A 12,213-nucleotide genomic window follows, 5' to 3' on the forward strand; every position below is an offset into this window, starting at 1 on the left:
TGTTGAAAGCCGCCCAGAGACCTTTGGGTAGAGTGGGCAGCATATAAGTGAAACAAACAAACAAACAAACAAACAAACAAACAAATAAATAAATTTTCAGCTGGGGTGGTGAGGCCCAACCTGGCTGGAACTGATAGGTTAAAGGACTGATCTCTGTTTCTCTGTCTTTTCTCACATGGGATCTCATTTCACCAGTTGGTCATTTCGTCAATAAATTGAAACATGCTTCTTCACCGGCACCCCATATCTGCCTCATTCCACATGATACAATGGGTCCACATGTAGGGGCACAATGCTCTCTCCCCGGTCCCCTCCTCTCAGCCTCAGCTTTTTTGTCCATGGATACTGAGCAAAAGCAACACTCAAGGGAACAGTTTCACAGTGAGCCCATGAATTACGGGGCTAACAAGGAATGGGTGGAGAGGAATGCTCAGGTTTCAAGGCCCCTCAACCTTCTCTTCCAGCATTCTTGACATTTGCCTCCCCACCTGAAGACCTAGGAGGCACTGTGCTTCCCTGAAACCTCAAATGCCATCCTGGGATGTAACACCCCCAAACCTACTTCATGCAAAGTATGTGCCTTATCAGTGACCCTCCTGCCCCGATTCTTCTATTTTTCAAAAAAGTGGTAAAGGAATATTAATTTGGTGTTTTTTTTCCCCAACAGTTCTAAATGTAATCAGAAAGCTGCATGACATATAGTGTAGCCTAGCTCATTTTCAGTCTACACCTCACCCTCTGCTTTATTTGAAGATGCATATTTAAGGACTTCAATATGAAGCTGGCCTTTTATGTTTCCTTCCCGCACCCCTCCTGCTTTTTTCACCATATTAAATGTCTAAGTGTGGCTTATGCAATTTTCTTGTGGTCCAACACAGCCTACTTTGCCTTCAGTTGCATCTATCTGTGTGATGTCCCCTACTGGCAAAGACTGGTCAAATATATACGGTGTGCTTAAAACAGGGGCAGGTGAGCAGAGAAAATTCCAGTCTCTGTTGATGCCTATAAAATGTTCGGCAACCTGAACATGAATTATCTCTGAATATGTCAATTCTTTGAAACAGCATGATTTTGCCTTCTGCCAATAATAGGTGAATCAAACTCTGCTTAAATCAATGACAGCTGTGCCGCTGATGAGTGGAAACTGTCTTGCTTTATACAAAAACAATTTATGGCTTGATCTGCTCAGGCACAAACAGTAAGTCAACAGGCAAGCAAATGGATGAGGAACACTATTTTTTATTTAATTGTGTTTTAATATTACAATTTCTTTAACTGTACCTTAATATAACAATTTATTGGGCTAAATCTGATTGCTAGTCCCAGCCAGAGCAGACCCATTGGTACACACATGCTACATCTTTTGTGAAAAGGTATGCACATGTTTTTATTTCTTTTTAAAGTAATGGAAGTGAATCCCTAGTCTTTTTATGGCAATTTCTTTATGTGTATTATAAATGAGAATTGTAACCAATATACCAAAGCACTGAATGAAAGGAATTAACCCAGCATCTTTGTGTTATCTTCTGGGACCACTTCTATAAGCTCACCATACTGATTATAGTTAGAGCCCAAGTCGCTGTGGTATGGCACCTATAGTGTCATACACTAGTTATGAGTTTTGGACTATGACTTGGGAGAGCAAGGTTCAAGTTGGCCATTGACCACACTGGGTGACCTTGGGCAAATCAACAGTCTTTTTCTTGACCTAGCTTTATTTTATTTATTTAAAATAATTTTAGCCCATCTTTTTCCTTAAAAGGACACAAAATGTTTACAACAATTAAAAGACAATATTTAAAAGCAAAAAAGCATATAAATATTTAAAAAGGATTCAACAAGTATTATATTAAGAATAGCCCATAAAATCAATACTTTGTACTTTGAGGGAAGGACAAGGGGAGAAGGGGAGCCAGGTACTCTGTCCTAGGTCCACTGGGGGAAACATAGAACCTAAAGGAGTCTAAATGTGATTGTGAGCAGGTGGATGACGGATTGGAGCTAGGGCCAACCTCTGTGTCTTCCGCGTTCTCTCTGCAGATCGTCCATGGAAAAGGAGATGGTACTGGTCACACTGCAATATGATCTGCTCAAAGAGGCTGATGGATTGTTATGACCCTGTTGGTCCTTCTTGATCTCTTAGAGGCCCTTGAAACCATTGACCATGGTATTCTCTTGGATAGATGATTAGGAATAGGGTTCAAGGGCTGGCATTTAATTGGTTCTGATCCTTTCTTGATGTCTATGTCCAAAGAGCTCAGGAATTGTTGAGGTGGAATTATTGGCCCATTGGCCCCTAAATTCTGGGATGCAAGGGTAATCTACCATATGTGTTTCCCAGAGTCCACCATCATTTGTATGTTATGTATGCATGTATTTTATCTGTTCTTTTGCTGGGTGATTCGGTTTGTTGCTTAACTGTATTGTTGTAAACAGCTTAGGGCAGTGGTTCTTTTCTTTATCACAGACCCCCTTTTGTTGCTGCAGACCACCAAGACTTAGGATTTAAAACCCTAAAGGGTATCAAATATTTATTTAAAGTTTCTCACAAAGGATTTTATTAGCAGAAATCAAAGAAGAAACATGATCACAACATCTGTCTGAACACTCGCTCACACCGACACCGACTGACTCAGACTCTTCCTGTGGCTTCTGATTAAATAATTGAGGGAGGGAGGGAGGAAGGAAGGACCACCTATCAGACAATTGGGGGAGATGTGTGGTGGGTTGAGGTCCTGAATACAACAATAACAGATGTTCTGGCTATGTCAAGGGCAAAGGCAACAAAGGAGGGAGAGAAGGGAGGGTACATGATGGATGGGAAAGAGGACTGTAAAGAGAAAGGTGGATGCCATTCTGGGGAGGAGGAATGGCCAACAATGAGGAGAGTGTAGATGAGGCCAAGTAGAGCGGCACATTAGACTGGGCTGTCAAGCTCTGGCACCCTGGTGTAGCCTCCTATTTCATTATAGGTAAAAGCAAAATAGAAAAAAATATAAGATTAAAATGTGGTGGCACCTTAAAGACTTTTATATTTTTTAATGTGAGCTTTCGTGGACAAGTTCACTTCCTCAGACATCTAATGAATACGGCTACTCCTTCTACAGCTACCTCCTATTTCAGTTACACTACCTTGATGATGATGATGCATTTCTCCCAACAAGGGACCCAAAGCAGCTCACAACATTAAAATTCACACAATTAAAAAAACACAATTAAATATTAAAAGATAAATTAAACAATATATGATTTTAAATATAATTAAAAGATTAAATATAAAAAGATTAAAATTTCTGCTAAAATGGGGTTCAGGGATTCAGCTGTAATTGTTAAAAGCCTGCCTGAAGAGATGGGTCTTTAGCTTTTTTTGAAAGGATAACAGGGAAGGGGCCATCCTGAACTCCCAAGGGGGAGTGTTCCATAGCCTGGGAGCTGCCACAAAGAAGGCCCTCTCCCGTGTCTCCATCAGCTGTGCTGGCAATGGGAGCGAGAGGAAGGTCTCTTCTGCTGATCTTAATAGCTGAGAAGGCCAAAATAGGGAGATACGGACTTTCAGGTAGCCTGGATCCAAGCTGTATAGGGCTTTATAGGTAATGACCAGCACTTTGACCCACCCCAGAGTTGAAGAGCATGGGGATAAGGCATGGTGGCTGTGCCAGATGAGGAACCTGAGGTTATTCATCTGGAGCCATCACCTCTGACAGCCACTATTGCCCCAACTCTGACCCAATCCAGCTACACCATTGGCAGAAGCCAGTTCAACTGACTCTGCAGGCTTAAGAGAAGCCTATGAACTCAGGAAGAGGAACACCAGGATATGTAATGGCTGTGCAACCCACTACCATCTGGAGGATTACTCCATCTCAAAGACCTGGGGGTTCAAGAACCATCCAATAGTCTGTCCTGGCATGGAGGCACAAGGGATGCTAAAAACTGACCTGCCTGGACTTGAAGGACTGCATGACAAGGGTCTAATGGGAGAATTCACTCAACATGGCCACCTGTTTATGGTTGACTAATAAGGCTAAAGATTTATGGCAGAAGCTAGTCTCCGATCTCCTCATGACGACACCCAAGAGCCTCTTTGATGTCCCCTTGCCATGGAGGGCCCTGGGGACCCACACAGTGACAATGACACAAATATTAGAATTGTCTGCAAGAGGCCAGCCATGTGGGCCCTTGGTATCTCACTGACATGGTTCTTGTCACTACATAGGATGACAGTTAAATTAAATCAGTGGCCTGGCTGCTATAGCGGTACATAAATGAGGGTCTTGTTTGTATCCACTGCTAGAATAGACAGTAATAGCAATGTTGTATGTATTGCTATCTTTTACTTTATATTAAGTTACAGTGGGGTCTTGACTTAAGAACGTCTCAAGTTAAGAACATTTTGACTTAAGAACCACTCTCATAGGAAAATATTGACTTGACTTACATACTTAGATTTGAGTTAAGAACTGAAAAAAACCTACGTGGGAGGCAGGGAAAGTGCAAAATTTGAACTTTCAGTTAACTGTTGGCCAGTGAAAAGGGTGCCTGTCTGCTTCCTCGCTCCTCCCAGCGTTTAGAGAGTGGATTGGGAGACAGTCTTCAGACTGCCTGGTACTGTACTGCCTGGACTGTATTTTCCCTGCCTTCCCTGAACCTTTCTTGACCTAAGAAAAAAAGAAACAAAATATCCCCCTCTAGTGGTCGAAGGCAGAATAGCAGCTTCCCATTAGTTTCTATGGACGGAAAAGAGCAGATACGGATCAAATGGTTCTCAATGCATTCCTATGGGAAATGCAGATTTGACCTGAGAACTTTTTGACTTGAGAACCACCTTCCAATACGGATTAAGTTCTCAAGTCAAGACCCCACTGTACTGTGTTTCAATATGATCTGAAACACATGCATAAAAGAAAGACACAAAATGAAGTCCATGAACTTCATTCTTTACAATGTCTACAGTATAGGCCAGTAATAACACATCTTGGAATTCTAGCAGTCAATATCTGATGAATACCAGTGATCATTTCTCTGTTCCAAGCACAAATTCTTGACCATGTTTGTTCCCTTGTGGACAACTCTGTCCCCTTTGCAAAGAATTGTCCTTGGACTACAATGTGTAAAGAGGCTTGGAGTCAGGAACATGAATTCAAGCCTCTCATGCTGTTCTCTAATAGCAGGATTGTCCAGTAGTAAGTCCAGGACATTACTTCCCCATGAGCTCCTTCAGCTCCCACTGTACAGACTCCTGTTTGTGCTCCTAAAGCTGATCAACAGGGCCAAAGCTGTTCATTGGCTAAATCCTACTACTTCAACTGAGCTGGTTTGCAGTTCTGTCTGTAAACTGGCCCAACTCCAAGTAATAATTCAGATTAACTAGATTATGGATCAAATTGGTCATGACCTAAAATAGGGGTAAGCATTTAGTGACAAGGAGGAGAGACTCTATCAAAGTGAATTTGTCAAGGTGTGATCAGAAACATCTTAAGGAAGAGAACCTACACTTGTTGATAAAATGTAATTATCCTTTGTGCCCTTTATTAGGCTGATTATCTCCTAATAAATATTGGCAGAACTCTATTCTCTAAAAGGAAGGGCATGGTTTCAACACTTTGAATGACTGAGCTTTACTGTAAACTTGGATTTTTTTTCAGCACCATAGATAATTCAACTGGATGTTCCTGATTAGATTTGGGTCCAACTTTCCAGAACTGCCACTCCTTATTGCTGTCAAATGTTATGAAGATCCTCTGTTCTTAACTCAGAAGCTTTCCATATGATGCAAAGTTCTAGCGGAGTGAGAAGTTAACTGTAATAACAAATTCTTCCTCACTTATACAGGGTACTTCTTTTCCAAACATGTATTAGAGATAGGAGAAGGTCCTCTTTCCACCCACACTGGGATTCCCAGAATCCCACCGCTTGCTTGGCCCACAAACCACGGACTGTTGGAGTCTGGGAACTGCACTCAAAAAAAGAGTAACTTGTTTATTCTCTGATCACTACACCGCACAAACTTATGCATTTTTTCTTATAAACAAACCACTGAAATAAATGAGGATACTCCAAGGTAAATGGGAATACAAGTCACATCTAAGAAGCTTCAAACATGGTCTCCAACCCAATTAACTCCATGTAGCTCCTTTGTCTAACAAAACTGGGAAAGACATCCTAATCTACACCACCAGAGGAGGAATCAGAAACCTACACCTCTGACACGTCTACAGTCTCCCATTCTGAAATTTCTGTTAGACAAAGGAAGCCGCCTTGCAGGTCTGGCCATGATTTTTGGAAGTTTTAAGTTTCTTCTGTACCATCCCCAGCTCTGTGGTGCCCAGCCTGATGAAGACTCAGGTGGGGTCCAAACCTACCTTACAACTGTAATTTTTTTCTTTGTTGTCTCGTAAAATTATAATACACTCATCTTTTCAGTCCAGATAGGGGGGAAACCAGTGAGATCTACCGTCCAGCAGAATGGTCATAACGGGGAGTGTGAATTTTCCCTTCACCCTAAAGCCCGTCCCAAAATCTGCTCTAGAGGTTTATCGAAACTCCTCTGGAGCAGGTACAGAGTGTACGCAGAAGGTGCCGTGAGAGAGAAGGAGAAAAGTTGTGCTGACACAACTAGCAAAAAGTTTGCTCCCACAGTGTCGCATGTCATCTGCAGAAACAGGTAAAATCTTGTGTGATGGACAGCATCTCAAGAAGATTTGCACAGGCAACCTTGAGACCATTTTCTTTTCATGGAACAAAAATTAAACAGTCTTACTATTCTATAAAACATTTTCCCTCCCAACACGTACAGTGACAGCTTATCCCAGGAGCTGGCTGATACAAAACAATCATGACAGTGAGTGTGTTTTTCTTTTTGTAGTTAACAAAGTTTTCTGTGAAGCAGTTTTGTTCTCTGGGTGGCATGGAAGCAATATATCCACATGAAAGTTTAAAATTTAATTGTTATTTTCCCCAGCAGACAACATAAAGTATCTCTTATCTACTATAAGTTACATGAGCTGTTCTACAACAAAGACTCCATTATTTTTCTCTCTCTGAATTCAAACACCCTCTAGTGGTGAGGGAAAAAATAACACACCTTCTCCATTTATGGATGCTATATTACTGCCAAGCCGGCCAATTTCTTCATTTCTTTAAAGTACTACTCTGTAAAGTCAGCATGACTACACACATGTTATTTCCACAAAGACCACATAAATGTCTTTAAGCACTGAGATCTTTACAGTCAAGTTTCATAGAATATAAAGGTCAGTTTTTAAGAAGAAGGAAAATAAAACATTTTCTTTTACCAAATTTGACACTGTCTTTTAGAAGCAATTTTAATACATTCCTCTTTATAGCACTGCTATTAACAACAAATGTCTTGACATGAATAGGATACTTCTGTAGTAAATTCAGTATTAAAATTAATATTCAATTCAATTTAATATTTAAATATTTAGGATACTTAGAATATATCATAATCAACTGGAAAGCACCATGGCCTAGTAAGATTTGAATTTTTTTAAGAAAAAGAACACAACTAATAGTTATTTTTAAATGATGAGTTTTTTCCCTTTGCACAGCAAAAGGAGCAAACTTTTGCATAAACACATTTTCAATACAAAAGAATTTTATCAGAGACTATCCTGTTTAGCCAAAGATGGAAATAACAACAATGAAGTACTCACAAGAGTTAAACTTGAGACATTTTCGTATAAATTGTGGCTTACAGGCTGCAGAGAGTAAGTCAGCACATGAGTCCTCTAAAAAGAGAAACGATTGGTACACAGAGGCCAGCCCTTCTGTCACATCAGTTATCACCCACGTCTTTCCAAACTCGTTAGGAGCCGGCATGACCAAACGTTGACCCTGGAGGAGATGTTTTACTTAAGCCACTCAGGGTCTAGTCGCTTGTGTCTGCAAAGACTTGCTTTTAATTCATGTTTGATGCTTTACAACCAACATTTATACTAGCGCTGTAAGACCCCCTACCAAATAACCACAACCACAACAATGACATCACTTTGAAATAAGAAAAAGAAAGCTAATTTGGCTCCCTCTCCCAGGGCTAGGGTTCCTGGTCTAACCTTTATTTCTTTTCCGACAACAACAACAGCAGCACAAACCATCGGCAGTTGCCACTAGCTTAAGGTCTAACTTAATCTCTCCCTAGAATTGGAAGCAAAGAGCTTTACCTGGCAAACTTCGTACAGTAATTTGTACTGTTCTTCTTGCTTCTGCAAAGAGCACAAGCTGCATCCCATGATTAAGAAAAGTGCCTTCCTTATTCACGCTCCGAGCTCGGGAAGTTGTTGTGAGCAAGCATGCATGCCGTGATCCCTTTGGCACACTAAAAATAGTCAGAGGAAACTGAAATGCTTCACATCGGTGATGCTCCGATCCCTGGCAAGCCACTCTGCCTTCTTCCTTAATGCTCTCCCTTCTCCTCCCCTCCCAGTACACAACACTCCCTCTCCTGCCTTTTAGTCCAATGTACACCCTATATACTGTTACTCATGCATATTAATCAGCTCTCATTGACTATTCATAACAGACAGTGATACGGAAGCTATAATTGCTGCCTATGACAGCTGAAATTCCTCTAATTAACAAGCAACTACTTCAGTAGCAGGGCATAATAAAAGACACTAACAATTCTGTAAACCATTTTGTAGCAATTACAAATAAACACGACTGCATTTTACTGTAGTCCCTAAGGATAGTTCTTAGCATATTTAAGGAGATTACAAATACGTTTTAAATGTAAGTCATAACCAAAATGAATTTGCAGCTGAAACAGAACTATTAAAAGCCACATTAAACTGTGCAGCAAAGTTAAACAAAACATTCCTTAAAATATTTATGACTATTTGGCCACAACCGAAGTTTGGAGCTCATAGGCAAGCACTCAATGGAACGATTTTAAAGAATGGAGGTTTGCTTTCGGAGGTGTCACAGTTGCGCACAGGATACACACTGTAACACAAGCCCTGTTCAGTCATTCAGAGAGCACACATGTGATGAGAGGAATGTGCCAATCTCTTCAATATCAGTTTCATAGTGAAAAAGTGACTGGGCGAAGAAGGAGAAGGTCTTCTATCTGCTTAAGCTCTCCATGTGAGCCGGAATCCCAAAGGGTGTTTTTTTTTCTAGATCACAAGGGCAGCCTGCCTAGCTAGAGCAGCCTCTTCCTCTTCTGACTGTTCTTCCGCATGATGAAAGCAGTGATGGAGGTTGCACGGCTAGTCTGCTCCCCTCATCACATATGGAGGATACGCTCTGTAGGAAGAACTAAAGAGGGGTTCTCATTGTTAAATAATAAAGAAACAACAACAACAACAGCAAAGAGTATCACAACAATCCAGTTTTCCATACATTAATTCCATCTGACACCAGACTAGCTGGATATAGAGATGGGCATGAACTGCCAGTTCAGAGGTTTGTGTTGGTTCAGGCAATGGCCCAACAGGTGTTCAGCATTCAAACCCCTCCAGTGGGCACCCATTCAGAGGCAGCATCTGGAGGAGGCAGGGCCGTGCCCATCTCAAGTTAGGTATTATCGCAATACCTCTTAACAGTATTTATGTAATAAATCTATGCGTCTGCATGAGATACACAGTCAGCTGGCCCTGCTCTAAGGCCCTATCAAGTCCACAGTCTTGTAGTAACGATTACCCTGTTTAACGATGAAACTGCTTCACGATGTGTTTTTTGTGATCGCTATTGCGATCGCAAAACAATGATTGAATGGGTTTTTTTCATTTCATGATGATCAATTGGTTCCCTGCTTCGGGAACTGATTTTTCACTTTACGACGATCAGAAAACAGCTGATCGTTGGGTTTCAAAATGGCTGCCCGCTGTTCAAAATGGCTCCCAACTGTACTTTGGACAGATTCCTCGCATTACAGGCACCAGAAAATGGCCGCCCTATGGAGGATCTTCGCTAGACACTGAGTTATTTTGCCCATTGGAACGCATTGAGTGGTTTTCAATGTGTTTCAATAGGCTTTTTACTTACGCTTGATGGTGATTTCGTTCTACAGCGATTTTGCTGGAACGGGTCAATGTCGTCAAGCGAGGAACCACTATAATGCAGTTTAACCTTAATGGTGCCCTCCTAGGAAGCAGTACTGAACACGCAAAAAATTATTTCCAAGAAAACCTAGCTCAGGTACTAAGGTAGCCTCAGACAAATGGAAACAATAATTTCCAAATGTTTGGTCCTCCAGATGTGGCTGGACTACAACTCCCAGCACTGCTTTCCAATGGCTTTGCCTGCTAGTGTTGATGGGACTTGCACTCATACTACATCTGGAGGTTCATTATGTTCCCACCCATCCCTTTGACCCTGCCAAAAGAAAGCATGGATCAGCCTTCCATCCCTGTCACAATGTATGTTCACCACGACACAGATTGTCCCGAGTTGACTGCCAGGAGATGTGGCAGGGTAGAAGCAGACATTCTTTTAATCTTCTAGGTCTGTCCAGTATTAGAGATGTTCAGTTCCATCTCTCTTTTCTATAGTCTTTCTCTCAGCACAGCTTGTGTTTGTTTGCAGAGGTCTGGGCAAGAGATAAAGAACTCTGCAAAGGCCATACAGTATGTGAATGCGAAGTCGTATTTCACCTATTGGATTACATTAAAAAAACTAAACTAAACAATGCTGGTATATAAGGCATGGCAGAATATTGCATGTCGGGATGTGAGAAGAGAACCTGTGCTGACCACAGGATATTTTTGGCAAATGATTCAGAAGATAACTTTGTGAAGGCTGAATTAGCTCCCCAATGACTTGCAGTTTCACAGACTGCAAACAAACACCACTATGTTGTACTCAGTGGGACACAGTTTTTGGATGCATGTCTTATATCTCCCTTCTTTATTTAGAATCTCTGTCTGCAAGTCCTGGACACCAAGCTTCGCCCTGCACATCCCACTGTCCTTTGGGGAGACCGAACAGAATCTGAGTCTTCAATGGTGACATTCTGTGTTTGTGAAATGTGCAGGATGCACATGTTGCAGGTGGTTTTTCTGCAACTGTAACACAGAATAAACTAAGATGGGGTCTGTGAACAAGTGCTCTTCGGTTGAAATTAAAACCTATCACTAGGCTCTTCCACCAGTTCGAGTTCAGTAGAGCAGAGTTAAGGTGTACCTGATGCAATTCAACACACGAACCAAGATACAAATGTGCACAAACTATCGCTTTTTAAAAAGATGCACTGGTTTTGGCATGAGGTTGGTAAGGGCAGTGCTGGTGGAGTTGATACTCATGGATTTTTTTTTCAGGAAAAAAAAAAGGGTAAATAGTTCTTTGAGTGGACCTCTGTGATTCACACCCTGGGTAATTCGCTCCTGGGGACAGCCTCATCGGAAGATTCTAGAGCTTCTGCGGTAGCAATAAACACATTAGAATATGCCGCTCCCCACCCGTATAAGTACCTTGGCACCAAGTGTCCCCTTTCAGTTGTGTCAACCGCCTCTTACTAGTAACTGAACAATGGCGTGACAGAGGGGAGGGACGGGCGGTGTGTGTGAATCACAGAGGTCCACTTGAAGAACTACAATTACAGGTGGGTAACCTATCGTTCTTCTTCGTGGCCTCTGTTAATCACACCTTGGGTGACTAATAAGCTATCTTATCCAGAGGCAGGGTGACACACCAAGGTAGAGGCTAGAACAGTACATCCAAATGCTGCATCAGACTTTTGCCGGAGGTTGAGCCTATAATGACAGATAAACGTGGATGCCTGTGTCCAAATGGCAGTGGTGCAGATGTCTGGAAGAGGTAGACCGCGGAGAAAGGCTGTAGAGGCTGCCACTGCCCTAGTGGAGTGAGGGCAGACTACTCTAGGGGCTGGTTGTCAAGCAAGTTGATAAGCCAAATGAAAAGTAGAGGCAACCCATCGGGAGATAGATTGGGAAGTCTCCTGACGGCCTTTTGTAGGTAGCTGATGGCTTACGAAGTGATGAGATGACTGTCTAAAAGGTTGGGTATGTTGGAGATCAAAACCAAGAGCTCTTCTAACATCCAGCGTATGGAGTAATTTTTCTTAGTTTGAAGAAGGCGATGGAAAAAAAATGAAGGAAGGACAATCGACTGGGAAAGATGAAATTGAGGGACAATTTTGGAGAGGAAGGAAATGTCCATGAATAATTTCACCTTATCAGGAAAAAATTGTACATAAAGGTAGTCATAGCGTAAAACTGCCAGTTCATTAGC

General features: G+C 41.8%; 1 protein-coding gene across 2 annotated transcripts in view; it reads right to left on the minus strand.

Moving 5' to 3' along the window:
• PDZRN3 (PDZ domain containing ring finger 3) overlaps window positions 1-12,213 on the minus strand; it is a 240,949-nt gene that overhangs the window by 59,910 nt on the left and 168,826 nt on the right. The window contains exon 1 of one of the 2 annotated variants that reach the window (XM_020791072.3): window positions 8,184-8,466. The exons of the other annotated variant lie outside the window; for it this stretch is intronic. Within the exon in view, the coding sequence (XP_020646731.3) occupies window positions 8,184-8,252 (69 nt within the window). The 5' untranslated portion in view covers window positions 8,253-8,466. Of the gene's footprint in view, window positions 1-8,183; window positions 8,467-12,213 lie in introns of those variants that run through there. 2 annotated transcript variants of the gene reach the window in all.

Source organism: Pogona vitticeps, chromosome 2 (assembly GCF_051106095.1).
Source record: "Pogona vitticeps strain Pit_001003342236 chromosome 2, PviZW2.1, whole genome shotgun sequence".
NCBI classification, from domain to species: domain Eukaryota; kingdom Metazoa; phylum Chordata; class Lepidosauria; order Squamata; family Agamidae; genus Pogona; species Pogona vitticeps.